At 43.9% G+C, this 15026-nt stretch overlaps 1 protein-coding gene across 3 annotated transcripts in view; it reads left to right on the top strand.

Moving 5' to 3' along the window:
• The first annotated feature begins 3208 nt into the window (after positions 1-3208).
• Positions 3209-15026, top strand: part of SBNO1 (strawberry notch homolog 1) — a 33545-nt gene continuing 21727 nt past the window's right edge. The window contains exons 1-5 of one of the 3 annotated variants that reach the window (XM_075274229.1): positions 3209-3533; positions 7522-7653; positions 11911-12009; positions 13180-13486; positions 14840-14940. In XM_075274229.1, the coding sequence (XP_075130330.1) occupies positions 7522-7653; positions 11911-12009; positions 13180-13486; positions 14840-14940 (639 nt within the window). In that variant the 5' untranslated portion in view covers positions 3209-3533. Of the gene's footprint in view, positions 3534-7521; positions 7654-11910; positions 12016-13179; positions 13487-14839; positions 14941-15026 lie in introns of all 3 variants that reach the window. The other 2 variants (XM_075274220.1, XM_075274238.1) reach the window with 2 other exon arrangements.

Here is a 15026-nt window from a genome sequence, read left to right as displayed (position 1 = left end):
ACAGATTTTTATTATTTATTTTTAGAGCAACATTTATTCGATGGTTCTGTTCACAAAAAAACAAGTACAATACTAAGAGTGACTGTTACAATAGGGGGCCCTGCCCACAAGGGCTTACAATCTATGAGGGAAGGCGGATAAAGACAATATGTGAGGGATTATCAATCCCTACACCCCAGAAAACTGTAGCCTTTTGTTCCCAGCGCCAACTGGGGCCTTAAGACTGGCATATAAGAGGTTTAAAGGGAGTCTGTCAGCAGAAAAATCGGTAGCAGTCTAATGACAGTATTTTGTAGAGTGCCATCTACACTTTCCTGAAATGCCTTTCTTGTGCATTAAAGCTCCATTTCATATAAATCAGCATTTTATTTTTATGAAAATTATCTGAAAAGGGGCTTTAGGAGCGTTTCTTCAGGTTGTGCTCTAGACAATTGCATCTAACTGCAGCGCCCCCCAACCCCACACATTTTTTTTCTATTATTATACATGCATGTATGATAGGATTTCCTTGAGTCACCATAGGATAGTTGCTGAAAATTTGACCAGTGTGTCCCCAGCCTTATAGAGTCCCACCATTCCCCATTCTTGTTTAGGAAAACTATTAATAAATGCATATGATAGAAGAGGATTAAGGGGTTATTTCCAACTTGGAAAATCACTGCTGAGGAATATCTGTTCCCTGCTCCAATCCCTATGGTGAAGGCCCCATGTTGCAGATTTTGCTGCACTTTTTTGAGCCAAAGTCAAGAGTAGATTTGTAGCATTACTACACTGTTTCATTACCTACCATAAAGGAGAATGTACAGAAACAGTGTAGCACAGCTGAGCTACACTGTTTCCATAGCATCACAGTTATGCTGTTTCCATGTCTCCCATTCACATCTACGGGAAATACGGGAACAGTACATAACAGCACTGCTTGGCAGTTTCTGTAAATCACATACTAGGGGTCTGGATAGGGAGCAGTTAATCCCACCTTGGCAGTGATTTGACAAGATGAGAATAACACTTTAAAAGGGTTGCTCAGGATTAAAAAAAAAATAAAATAAAAAAAATATATGCAGTCAGAGGGGGAGGGCTATAAAAAAAAAAAAAAAAAAAAAAAAAGCATTTATGCATAGCTGTATCCTCCCCGCTATTCCTGCACTGAGTTAACAATTGCCTACTCCGCTCTGAGTACAAAGCAGCTGCAGGCAACCACTGTTCTCAGCTGTATACACTTGAGAGCAGTATATAGCCACAGCAGTCCTGTTGACTGAGGTGATGTCACTGCTGCAGGCAGTCTATACACAAACATAGCAGTGGGGGTAACACGCAACTCAGTCCAGGACTGAAGGGAAGTTGTAAGCAAGTATTCTTCCTTCTGACTGCATGGCATTTTTATTTTAATCCTGGATAACACCTTTAAACCATAACTAAACTCCCAGACAACTTTTGATTTTTTGCCAGTATTTGTGTTAATATATTTTGCATAATGCTTTTTTGGTCTCCTTTCTAGGAATTCTTGCCTCTCTTTACTCTTTCCCTTGCTTCTGTATTGAGAGTTGTTCCTGCCTCTCACCCAGTACCTGTGTATGGAGAATGGTGCTGAGTAAAACGTGTTTTCAACCATTGATATTGATATCCCTGGAAATACTACAGATAACACTGCAATAGCGTCCGATATATAACTGTTTGAAGTGATCCTTCCCTACCCTTTTTTCTCTGCATTTTATACAGCCCCATACACAATGACGGGAAGTTCACACCTGCATTTGGGTTTCCATTTATGGGGTCTCCACGAACGGAAACCTAATCTACTTAAAAAGCAGTTACCCGCGAACCCCATAGACTATAATGGGTCTGCCCGTTTTCCCACCCCCAAAAAATTCGAAGACAAATGTCCTGGTTGCAAGACTTTTCTCTTTGCGTTTTTAAAAGGGATTCTATCATTGGGAAGTCATTTTTAACTAAACATATACTTGCATAGCCTTTAGAAAGGCTATTCCACACCTACCTTTTGTATGTTAATTTCCTCAGTTATTTTTGAATTAGCCCACTTTCATTCGTATGCCAATTAGCAGCAATGAGCACCAGAAGTCTCAGTGAGCACTGTCTGCGTGAGAGTCGGGAGGCAGCTGCTGGTGACTCAGCCTCCCTGCACTCACCTCCCCCTGTTTACACACAGCAGACAGTGCTCACTGAACTCCCAGTTGAGCTCAGTTGGATAATTAGCATATGAATAAAAGTTAACTCATTCAAAAACGACTGAGGGGATTAACATACTAAAGGTATGCATAGAATAGCCCGTCTAAAGGCTATGCAAGTATATGTTTAGTTAAAAATGAGTTTTCCCAATGATAGAATTTCTTTAAGCTGAAGAATGGACTGAATACTCAAATTGGCATTGAGCGTAGGTGTGAATCCAGCCTGAGAGGCAGCTCTCAATACAAAAGCAAGGGAAAGGATGAAGAGAGGCAAAAATTCATAGAAAGGAAACAAAGTACGTTAATAAAGTATATTACACAATGACACAAATACTGCCAGAAAGTCAAAACTTGTCCAAAAGTTTAGTTACACTTTAAAATATTTGCAGTATAACCATAGGACACACCATACATGTGTGATAGGTGCAGGTGTCGGGCATACTTGTACTAACTCCCACTGCATGACAAGAGCTGTGTGTTTACCTCATGGACGTAGGAGCCAGCTGGAGACAGTGTCTGAGAGGAGATACCCTTTAAGCAGGACTCCTCTATGGGGCTGGCAGCAAATAAACAGCTATACATAGTAGAAACACCAACTCAAGATATTATTTGTGAATATATCCTCCCTGCTGTCCTATGCAACATCCAGAGTTGGATCCAACCACAGAGCACAAGGATATGTTGCCTCTTGTTGGCAGTCATCTCAGGCCTGGTCATCAAACCTGAAGTGAGAACGTGCATTATTATTAAAAAAATCTGGGGCACTGCGCATTAGACAGCTACCATGCCCAGCATGACGCACCGGTCTACCTCATCACAGAAGCCAACAACATTACGGATCCATTTTGGAGTGCACTCAATAAGAGACAAGTATCCTAGTCACTCCACACGTAACGCGAGACTTCTACCCCAGTCACATGAGCCGCCCAAAGAAAACCCCCTGACGTGACCTTCTCAAGATGGCGCACACGTTATGCCAAGTCTCCGCCCTTTACCGCCCCACAACGTCACTTCCTAGGAGGGACCGCATGTCACGTGGCTCTCAACTGCCTTCTTCTTGAAACCCAACAAAATAATAATAATTATGGATTATAATAAAATCACCACACCGGCGCTTAGTGAAGACTGGGAAGAAGACAGGAGAGAGCTGCCGGGCAGACGCGGCGGGGCTGGCGCTGAGTGGGGGCGGGAGAACAGGCCTCGGTCTGCGCGGGTCACGTGGTACTGAGCTGTGGTGTTTCCCCGGTAAAGATGGCGGCTGTGAGGTAGAAAGCAGCGGCTCGGAGTAACAGCAGCAGTTTGGTGTTGACAAAGCAGCTGAGTGACGACGTCTTCAAGATCAGCATCGTAAGTGACTGCGAACTGCGGGGAGAGGAGCCGCTAGGGGGCGGGGAGGGATGCAGCCGTACACTGAAGGGCTTGTTTATGCGGACCGGCGGATGGTCTGCTGAGGCCCCGAAAGGCCTGAGGTAAACGGGCAGCTGCCTGGCTCCTGTACTGCAGCCACACGTTCTCTGTGTGTACAGAGTCCTCATAGTGTGCTACCGCATCTGTGGACAGCGGCCTCCCGCAGAGCACTGTGCGGTAACGCACCCTCCTGTCACACCGGCTCTTTACCTCAGTGCTGTGAGCTCGTACCCTGCGGACCGGCGTGCAGCTCCCGCCTTGTGGCTTTGTGTCTCGTTCGGTGGCGGTGAGATGTAAGGCCGCTCCCCATGTGCCGGGCTCCGGCGCCCCGTCCTGTCAGGTACCGGGGAGGGCTGAGGGTTTGGGCTCTAGCCTGCCCGGTCTGGTTCTCCCCCATCACTGGACATTACATTAGTCATCCTGGCCCAACCCGGAAGTTTATATTGTGACCACGTGGTAGTGTGAGCGGCTGACCTCTGCTCGGCATGTCCCTCGTGTGTGTCCCTATGAGGCTGAGTCCTCATTCCTAGTCTTGTGGTCTCCCTGAAACCAGCCCTAGATCAGCGGCCAGCACGTGCTTCATTCCCCAGCCCTTACCTTCTGGGTAGTCACTTCCACGTCCTTCCAAAGGGACACTGGATTGTCCAGGTACACCCATACACACTGGCTGTGCTACCTACGTGCACCTTGTCCTTATAGTCCAGAGATCTTACTACTAACTCAGTCACATCGATCAGCATCACCCAAGAAGTTACCATGGGCCTTTAGCCTAGCCTTAGGGAAAGGTCACAAAGTGATGGCCCTGTATGACTACTTTATGGCATGGTCATTGGTAATGGTCACAAGGTATTGAAGGTTTACTTGTAGATAGGACATTTGGCCACAGGAAGTTTGAGGCAGATTGTTGCTCAGGTTTCAGAATAGACAAAGTATCTCGCCTCCCTCTGATGTCTGTACACCCATACCTGTACCTGGCCTCCCTCTGATGTCTGTACACCCATACCTGTACCTGGCCTCCCTCTGATGTCTGTACACCCATACCTGTACCTGGCCTCCCTCTGATGTCTGTACACCCATACCTGTACCTGGCCTCCCTCTGATGTCTGTACACCCATACCTGTACCTGGCCTCCCTCTGATGTCTGTACACCCATACCTGGCCTCCCTCTGATGTCTGTACACCCATACCTGTACCTGGCCTCCCTCTGATGTCTGTACACCCATACCTGTACCTGGCCTCCCTCTGATGTCTGTACACCCATACCTGTACCTGGCCTCCCTCTGATGTCTGTACACCCATACCTGTACCTGGCCTCCCTCTGATGTCTGTACACCCATACCTGTACCTGGCCTCCCTCTGATGTCTGTACACCCATACCTGTACCTGGCCTCCCTCTGATGTCTGTACACCCATACCTGTACCTGGCCTCCCTCTGATGTCTGTACACCCATACCTGTACCTGGCCTCCCTCTGATGTCTGTACACCCATACCTGTACCTGGCCTCCCTCTGATGTCTGTACACCCATACCTGTACCTGGCCTCCCTCTGATGTCTGTACACCCATACCTGTACCTGGCCTCCCTCTGATGTCTGTACACCCATACCTGTACCTGGCCTCCCTCTGATGTCTGTACACCCATACCTGTACCTGGCCTCCCTCTGATGTCTGTACACCCATACCTGTACCTGGCCTCCCTCTGATGTCTGTACACCCATACCTGTACCTGGCCTCCCTCTGATGTCTGTACACCCATACCTGTACCTGGCCTCCCTCTGATGTCTGTACACCCATACCTGTACCTGGCCTCCCTCTGATGTCTGTACACCCATACCTGTACCTGGCCTCCCTCTGATGTCTGTACACCCATACCTGTACCTGGCCTCCCTCTGATGTCTGTACACCCATACCTGTACCTGGCCTCCCTCTGATGTCTGTACACCCATACCTGTACCTGGCCTCCCTCTGATGTCTGTACACCCATACCTGTACCTGGCCTCCCTCTGATGTCTGTACACCCATACCTGTACCTGGCCTCCCTCTGATGTCTGTACACCCATACCTGTACCTGGCCTCCCTCTGATGTCTGTACACCCATACCTGTACCTGGCCTCCCTCTGATGTCTGTACACCCATACCTGTACCTGGCCTCCCTCTGATGTCTGTACACCCATACCTGTACCTGGCCTCCCTCTGATGTCTGTACACCCATACCTGTACCTGGCCTCCCTCTGATGTCTGTACACCCATACCTGTACCTGGCCTCCCTCTGATGTCTGTACACCCATACCTGTACCTGGCCTCCCTCTGATGTCTGTACACCCATACCTGTACCTGGCCTCCCTCTGATGTCTGTACACCCATACCTGTACCTGGCCTCCCTCTGATGTCTGTACACCCATACCTGTACCTGGCCTCCCTCTGATGTCTGTACACCCATACCTGTACCTGGCCTCCCTCTGATGTCTGTACACCCATACCTGTACCTGGCCTCCCTCTGATGTCTGTACACCCATACCTGTACCTGGCCTCCCTCTGATGTCTGTACACCCATACCTGGCCTCCCTCTGATGTCTGTACACCCATACCTGGCCTCCCTCTGATGTCTGTACACCCATACCTGGCCTCCCTCTGATGTCTGTACACCCATACCTGTACCTGGCCTCCCTCTGATGTCTGTACACCCATACCTGTACCTGGCCTCCCTCTGATGTCTGTACACCCATACCTGTACCTGGCCTCTCTCTGATGTCTGTACACCCATACCTGTACCTGGCCTCCCTCTGATGTCTGTACACCCATACCTGTACCTGGCCTCCCTCTGATGTCTGTACACCCATACCTGTACCTGGCCTCCCTCTGATGTCTGTACACCCATACCTGTACCTGGCCTCTCTCTGATGTCTGTACACCCATACCTGTACCTGGCCTCTCTCTGATGTCTGTACACCCATACCTGTACCTGGCCTCTCTCTGATGTCTGTACACCCATACCTGTACCTGGCCTCTCTCTGATGTCTGTACACCCATACCTGTACCTGGCCTCTCTCTGATGTCTGTACACCCATACCTGTACCTGGCCTCCCTCTGATGTCTGTACACCCATACCTGTACCTGGCCTCCCTCTGATGTCTGTACACCCATACCTGTACCTGGCCTCCCTCTGATGTCTGTACACCCATACCTGTACCTGGCCTCCCTCTGATGTCTGTACACCCATACCTGTACCTGGCCTCCCTCTGATGTCTGTACACCCATACCTGTACCTGGCCTCCCTCTGATGTCTGTACACCCATACCTGTACCTGGCCTCCCTCTGATGTCTGTACACCCATACCTGTACCTGGCCTCCCTCTGATGTCTGTACACCTGTACCTGGCCTCCCTCTGATGTCTGTACACCTGTACCTGGCCTCCCTCTGATGTCTGTACACCCATACCTGTACCTGGCCTCCCTCTGATGTCTGTACACCCATACCTGTAAAACTTACTGTGTAGATAGATAGTTCAGCATTACTGTGTTCCCTTTACTTGTACAGACCTCATTATACAGATGTTTCAGAAAATTATATTTTTCATTCTGCACGAAGACCACATTGCCTATTTCTGGGTGTCCCTCTGGTTGAAGCCTACTGTTATCTACGGTCTATTGTGATCTGCTATTGGTTGAATACTTATTGTGTTAGCCAGTCATCTTTATCATTCCTTTGTAAAGCTAATTAAGTATTTGTTGTTGTGTTGCCAGTCCGTCTACTTCAGTTTTGCTCAAGGGCAAATCCCTAGGTGAACCATATAAAAGCTGCTCCCTCTGACTTTGTGCAAGAAAGCTAAGGCCTAGCTGCTTCCCATACTTGTTGATGTTCATTTTTAGTGGGCACAAGGAATATATTTTTGCTTTTTACACTCACTCTTATTTTTCTCTACATTCAAGATGATGGATCCAGGGCAAGACTTGTTGCTTGCTGCTCTGAGTGAGAGTGGCATCAGCCCCAATGACCTTTTCGATGGCGATGGCTTGGATATTGGTGTCATTGCCCCAGGACCAGTCCCTGTCACCCAGCAGGTAAGTTATTTCATATAGAATGACTAGTGGTCTATGAGATCTGTTTAGTTTCTAGAGAATTTTCAGAACAAATAAATCTTAGAGATTGTTCAGTTAGTTACAAAAACTGAATTGATACAATGCGTGTATAAAGAGTAAGGAAACTCTTATACCATGACTCTGGGGGTTTTTTTTTTGTTTTTTTTTGGGGGGGGGGGGGTGGGGGGGGTAAACTAATATACTATACTTGTTAACTGTTTAGTGCTAAATGTGTAATTTCTTTGTCTTGGATCTCATGCACATGGTCATGTGCATTGTCAGTGCTAGCCAAGTTTTTCCACTAACACACTGACCCATTAATTTCTATAGCCCCATGCACATAGTATTTTCATAGTCCCATGTATGGGGCCAGGAGCAAAACTCAGAACAGGCCCTATTCCTGTCCGTTATGCGGCCTGTGTTCACTGACCTTATGAACGGTGCCGCTGTTCTCATTGGGTTTTTTTTTTTTTTTTCTTTCCTCTAGTCTTAACTTAATGAACCCCTTCAGAGTACAGCCATTTTTAATTCTGGTTTTAGAAAACATAGCCTTATAAATGTTTGTTTCTGTGATAAGACCTATTTTTTTGGCACCATTTAATGTTCCAGATACTGTATTGAAAAACTCATTTCTCAACACGGTGGCTCAGTGGTTAGCATTGCAGCCTTGCAGTGCTGGAGTCCTGGGTTCGAATCCCACTAGGAACAACATCTGCAAGGAGTTTGTATGTTCTCCCCGTGTTTGGGTGGATTTCCTCCCATTCTACAAAGACATGCTTAAATAAAAAATATATATATATATTTATATATACATTGTGGTCCCTATATGGGGCTCACAATCTACATAAAAAAAAAAAAACTCCATTAAACTCCCATTATTTGTCTGGGGTTTCATTTTTACAGCATTTACTATCTAGTAAAATGACTTGTTGACCTTATTCTTTGGACTGGGACTAGTGCAATTATGGAGATAACCAAAAATAAATGAAAGGAAATAGATGTAGTTTTCTTGTGCTTTGCCAGTTAAAAAAAAAAAAACAACAAAAACCTTTAGGCCTGGAGCCCCATGGGCCGGAAACGCCACGATTTGCCCATGGCGAAAATGCCGTGGGAAAAATCGTGGCATTTTACAGTACTTGCAAATGCATAGTATTGTATTGTATTATTTTTGCTGTTGCAGCTTTCCTCATCCAGATAACTTGATATATTTTAACAGTTTAGAATTTCTGGACACGGAAATATAAATTTATTATTTTAATATTTAGACAGCTGAAAGCTGCTAGCAAACCCTTGTATAAACATCCAGCACCCTATCTGTGGCTCTGTAGCCTGTGCGTTATTGGAATAGCACCTATCCAAAGTACATATGCAGTGGTCTGTTATTATTTAGTATGCTGCATGCATAAAGGTAAAGGTTATATTGACAATCAGAATGAATTGCTTCTGTTACTTTGTTGTGGCATGTGGCAAATTACAGTTCTAAGTTTTCTTCTGTTCTGTAGATGCATTGTTATTTGCTAGATATAAATCTCAATATGCATTGAGTAGAACATTCATATGCATAGGTAAAACAATTTTACATGATTTGAATGCATTTCCTGTTCAGGAATTGTCCAGGATTTTAAAAAAAGAAAATCCTTAAGTCTCTTCACACATGCATAGCAGCTTGTGTTTGCGGAAACAGTTGTGTGAGACAGATCCTGATGAACCCCATGCTGTGCTATTCTTGCTGACTCTAAACAACTTTACATTCATTCAGTTGCCTGTCTCCCATTGTTAGTATAAGTGTGTGTTGCTTAGTAGAAGTGGCCTCGTGAGTTGCTGGGAAATCTGTTTCTACAAGGTTCTCTTTCTTCCGCATTAACATACAAATGGATTTTATTGGTTTGTTAGCTTGCTGCAAAATATTGGGTTTTTACATTTCCCTTAACCAAGTTGGTTGGGGTTAATGGCCTCGCCTTAGTGTAGGCCATAAGTATCTGATCAGTGGGGTTGCTGATTGTGTATTTAAGAAATTGTGAGCGCCGAGGAAGAGGGAGGTCTTTGAGCAATGGTCATTTGTATACAGTGGGGTGGAGTATTATGGCTTTATGTAAGAAATATAAATGAAACCTTTTACATGCTAATGGTTCTCCTTAACTTTTAGCAGTTTGATAAAGGGGTTATGTGAAGGATAAAACCTTTCAGCAGTGTGATCAGTCCAGTGGATAAGCCCACTTTTATACATGGCAGCTCCCTGTTCCCAGAGTCTGAGCTTTTCATAGTACTGTAGGGGTGATGGTAGTCTACTAGTCTGGCACCTTTGCTGACTCTCCTACTCTTTATCTTGCAACTGGCCCTGTTGGATTCTGAGGACAAGCAGCAGGAGTTAAGCTTAGTATGTCACGAGTCAGGGTTTGACCGAGTTGCATAATTCTAGCACCCCTGGATTCTTATAAAAAGCTCTGAATCGTGGGGTATCTATATTAGTAAGTATGCGTATCCACAGCACTGAATACAGTGCTGAAGGTTTTCTCCACATATCCTTTTTCATTTGTGGCAGAATAATTTAAAGGGGAAGTTATACAGGGAAATATAAACCTTACCAGGGCGTTCTCTGCTCTGGATAAGCAGTGTAGGCTAGCGTTCTAGTCTGTCATTTAGGTCTGCTTGGGGATCTGAAAGATGGAGACCCTGTTTGTTTATAAAAGCGGTTACCTGTGGAATAATAATAATGGGATCTGCCGTGTTTCCACACAGTTTCCTCTGGTTTTATACTGAAGTCCTCCTTGTATGACTTTTCTCACTTCTGATTTTAAGTTGAATCTGTGGAGGTGTCTCTTACGGAGATGTGAACCTAGCCTTAGTGATATCTGGTGGTCCCTTGGCACCCTGATGACTAGATTTGCAGAGTGTATTAGTGGGTCTCTGTTCGATGTCTTCGTGCTCCACTTCCGTGTGACAACACCGACTCCACTCTGTTCCAGCTGTAGGTCCCTAGTATAGAATAATATAACTGAGAGTCAGAACGCTGGCAGGGAAGCCAGAGGAACGAGACTTCTGGCATACCTAGCTGTGCTCTGCAAATATAATCAGGGCTAATGTTGCTCCTATAAATATTAAATATATTTCATTAAATGCAGTTTGTTGCATGTCTACTTTCGTAGGTGTTCGATTGCTAGTTTTTTTTTTTTTTTTTTTTTTTTTTTTTGGGGGGGGGGGTTTGTTTTAATGAATTAGAGGAGCTGTATTTCTTCTGTTTGACCCTATTTATAAAGATGGCTACTGTCTTTCACTAAAAGCTTCCCTTCTTCTTCTCAGGCAGTGATATCACATTTGTTGGTCTCTTGGCCATGCTGTCAGCTCAGTCCCATTCATTAGAATGGGACTGAGCTGACAGCATGGCCATGTGACCAATTGCCTGAGAAGAGAAAGTTGAGTCTTTTCTGGAAGAGAGCAGGCATGTCTTTATATCCTGGATTGCTGCTTTACCGACGAGGTTATAACATCTCCAAAAAGGGCAGGTCTTGTGCGACGGTTCCACTATGAAGGAAGATGATGTCCTGACGTGATGAATATTTTATTTATTTTTGTGTCAATGGCTAGGTGCAGGCACATCACTTATCTGGGGAAAAGATGACACTAGGTTAAACAGTGGATGCCCTAGGGCAGGAATTGGCACTCCAGCTGCTGTGACACTACATCTCCTAGCATGCTTCATTTTCCTCTCGGAGTTCCTATGAGAGCAAATAGGCATGCTTGGACTTGTAGTTTTGTGACAGTTCGCATGCCAAAGGTCTCTTACCTTTGCTGTAAGGGTCCGTGCATAATGTGGAAGTTACTTTGACAAGAGCCACCTACCTAAACCCACCTTTTTATGGCAAATGCATTCCCGAATGATATGGCCTGTAAAGGCACCATTGCAGCCCCTAAGACTGTATTATTGATGATGCAATTCCTAGTTATGGTAAATCCTAACGCACCGTAGATAAAAAGGCCTTGCTTTGCATGTACCTGAAATAAAGCCTTTGGCAGTAACCAGGGCTTGTCAGCTATTTATTAACATACTTGCATAACAATGCTGTATTTAAGGTAGGGGTATTTGAAACTGCTGAACACAAAGCCTTAAAATCCCATACATACTTTTTGGCTAGTGGACTAGGTATATCGTTGGAAAGGGATGGGTAGGGCTACACTGTAGATGAAGTATACAATGGCAAACTATTGTGGCTCAGTTTTCTTTTGTTTGATGTTTTCCAGTCTGTGCCAATTGGTGCTTTAGGAGGAAATAAGGAGACTGAAGCATCGGTTTCTGTGAAGCAAGAGACTGTGTCTGTAACAACCCCAGCACTACTGAATGTGAGGGTAAGCAACACTCATCCATCTAGTACACGATGCGTAAATAGATCACATTCTTTTTTAGGGTATTATTTTAAAACTGGGGGGTAGGTTAATATAACTTTTACGGTGCCTGAATAGCCTTTTTAATGGCTATTCACGCATATGTGGGGCTCTATAAGCATGATTTTGCTGATAGAGCCCCTTTAAACCCATATATTACAGAGCTCAGCTATCATATTGTCCTTCCATATTGTTTGCTTTAAAAAAAAAATAAAAAAAAAAATATTGAAGTACAGATAATGTCTTAGAGACATAATTGTTAAAAGTTAAGGTTTTAAAGCAGGCTTGTCTCCAGGAACAAAATGCGAAATGACATGCATTATTTGATTGCCACTGTTCCCCTGAAGAATCTTTATTTTTGTTTAATACGAGCCTTTAATAAGGTTATATGTAAGTTGGCTCTTATTCTCCAAGCTGGTGGTAGCCTTTTATATTCTCTGATTTAAAAAAAAAAAAAAAAAAAAAGTTGGTGTATAAAAGCTAATTTACATATAACCCACAAGGGGAAATAATTTATGAATGGATGGACAGATTAAAAAATAAACAAAAATAATCTCCAAATTGATGAGGGTCACAGCAGCAATGAATTGATGTCCTTTTTTGATGTCAGGAATGTTTTTTTTTTTTTATGTAGATTGTGAGCCCTACATAGGGCACACAATGTACATTTTTTCCTATCAGTATGTCTTTCTGGAATATGGGATGGAAATCCATGCAAACACGGGGAGAACACACAAACTCCTTGCAGATGGTTTTTTGCCCTTGGTGGGATTTGAACACCAGGACGCCAGCGCTGCAAGGCCGCAGTGCTAACCACTGAGCCACCGTGTAGCCCCTTTGATGTCGGGAATGTTGTCATCACATTTATCTAGTGCTGTACATCCAGCACTCTATGAAAAAATAACATCTGATAGAACATGAGCAGACACAAGAGTGTAGCAGTAGGTCTTGGGAGCATACTGTATGCCTGTATAGAAGCATGAACAACGTTTTTCACCTTACTACAGAGGAAGTGTTTGTTTTTGGTTCGGTCTACTTCAATATGATGTCATATGTCATGGAATCTGAGTATCCAAGGCTTTGCAATGTCAACTTGTTTTAAATATATCATCTTTAATTCTCTTACAGCCTCCATCAACTACAACGTTTGTCCTAAATCAGATAAACCAATTGCCAACACTTGGAAACACAATAGTGATGACAAAGACTCCGACTGTTACTACCACACGCCAGACCATCACCGTAACGAAAATTCTTCAGACTAGTGCCGCAACAAGACCATCCACAGCTGCACCTATTGTCCAAACCACGGTTTCTGCTGTTCCATCTAAAGAACAAATCCAGCTAAAAGATCTGTTGAAAACTAGCAGTCTGAATAAACTGATGAAGCTGAAACCACCTTCTAATATCGCCCAGCCAGTTACAGCTGCTGCAAGTATGTCGCTCAACTTTCCTTTCCATCTCTGCTTGTATGATCATCGTAGGCTTTGTTAGGTTCTTTGACTGAAAGCACTATGCGTTGCAGATTTTCGATGCATTGTCAAAAGAGTCATCTGTTTATAATTGTAGAAAATGTAAATCTTTCTCTAAAGAACAGAATGCTAAAGCAGTCGTTTGTTTTATATATTTTATGTTAGTATGGATTGTGCTATGTGGTAGTGGGGCATTCCTCCGAACCTCCAGCAGTACATGTGCATAGGGACCTGCAGCTGTGATGCAAAACCTTGAATAATGAAGTATAGCTGTAGGTGTGAACCTCCTTGTTATGGTTATGTACACAATATTATTTCTGCAGCATTCCCGATTCTTTTATATTTGTTACAGAAATTGTCATATTCACGCCAAAGGTGGTAAGTGCCACCAAAGCAGGTAAGGGAGCAGTTGGGTGTTCCTAATAAAAAATTTTCTTCCTCTCACTTCACCAACATAAGACTGTAGTAGACACCTTGATGGGTTTTTGTGTATGTATATTATTTTGATTTGTGTTAACATAGCTGCTTTGAAACCTGAAAACCTGCACATCTATATCCAAGACTTGTCCATGCAGCTTACATTGAATATAAAATTTTTGTATCGGTCTCTAGGTAGTGGGGAAATTCACTTTCTGCTTTTGCTTTTTCACTATTGTATGGTGAAGTACATTAACTGGTGATTTAAACTTTGTAATGTTTCCAAGAAGCCGCATATGTTTGTCTATCTCTATATAAACTTAGAATTGGAATATTGTTTTATTACAATGAACAATGCTGATGTTCTTGACTGCCGTCGTAAAACCAGTACAGCTGCAAGGAGGTTTTAAGTGTTATGCCGCGTTCACACTTGCACTGCTGTCCGCCTTTTGGGCTTCTGTCCTAATCCCTGGAAAAACTGCAGCCTCTCCGTAGTGAAACCATTTTTTTTTTTCTTTTTTTTGCGCACAGACACAAAGTCCTGCATGTCTGATTTCGTGACCGTGCAAAAACATTAAAAAAAAAATCTTTCGCCACCGAGAGGATGTATACGGACACTGGCGGTTTGCTTTAAAAACTCATTCAAATGAATAGGTTTTAAAACTGACCGCCGGAAAGCTGTCTCCTGTCCAGTTTCCCCGGGGATTAGGACAGAAGCCCAAAGGTCAGACAGGTCAAGGTGCAAGCGTGAACACCCCTTAAATTTGGTGTTTCATATCAATTTTTGTATCTCCGGCAGATTTTATAGCCTACTACTTGAAATAATGCAAATTCTTGAATTTTTTTTGTGTTTTTGTTCTTGTTGGGCATCTTTACATTCTGAACTTTTGTCTTTATAGCTGATCTAATCAATGGAGCAAAGAAGGATATTTCTAATAAAGAAGTGACAAGAATATGGATCAATGATGATATTAAAATGAGAAGCTTTTCTCCAACGAATGTAGGTCACTCAATATTTCAAATGTATTTATTGATTACCCACTTCTACATACTATGCGATGTTTTAAATGTGTTGGGGTACATTCA

Source organism: Leptodactylus fuscus, chromosome 1, assembly GCF_031893055.1.
Source record: "Leptodactylus fuscus isolate aLepFus1 chromosome 1, aLepFus1.hap2, whole genome shotgun sequence".
Lineage (NCBI taxonomy): Eukaryota > Metazoa > Chordata > Amphibia > Anura > Leptodactylidae > Leptodactylus > Leptodactylus fuscus.
Note: the sequence above shows the minus strand (reverse complement) of the source record. Positions and strands in the feature narration are given on the sequence as shown.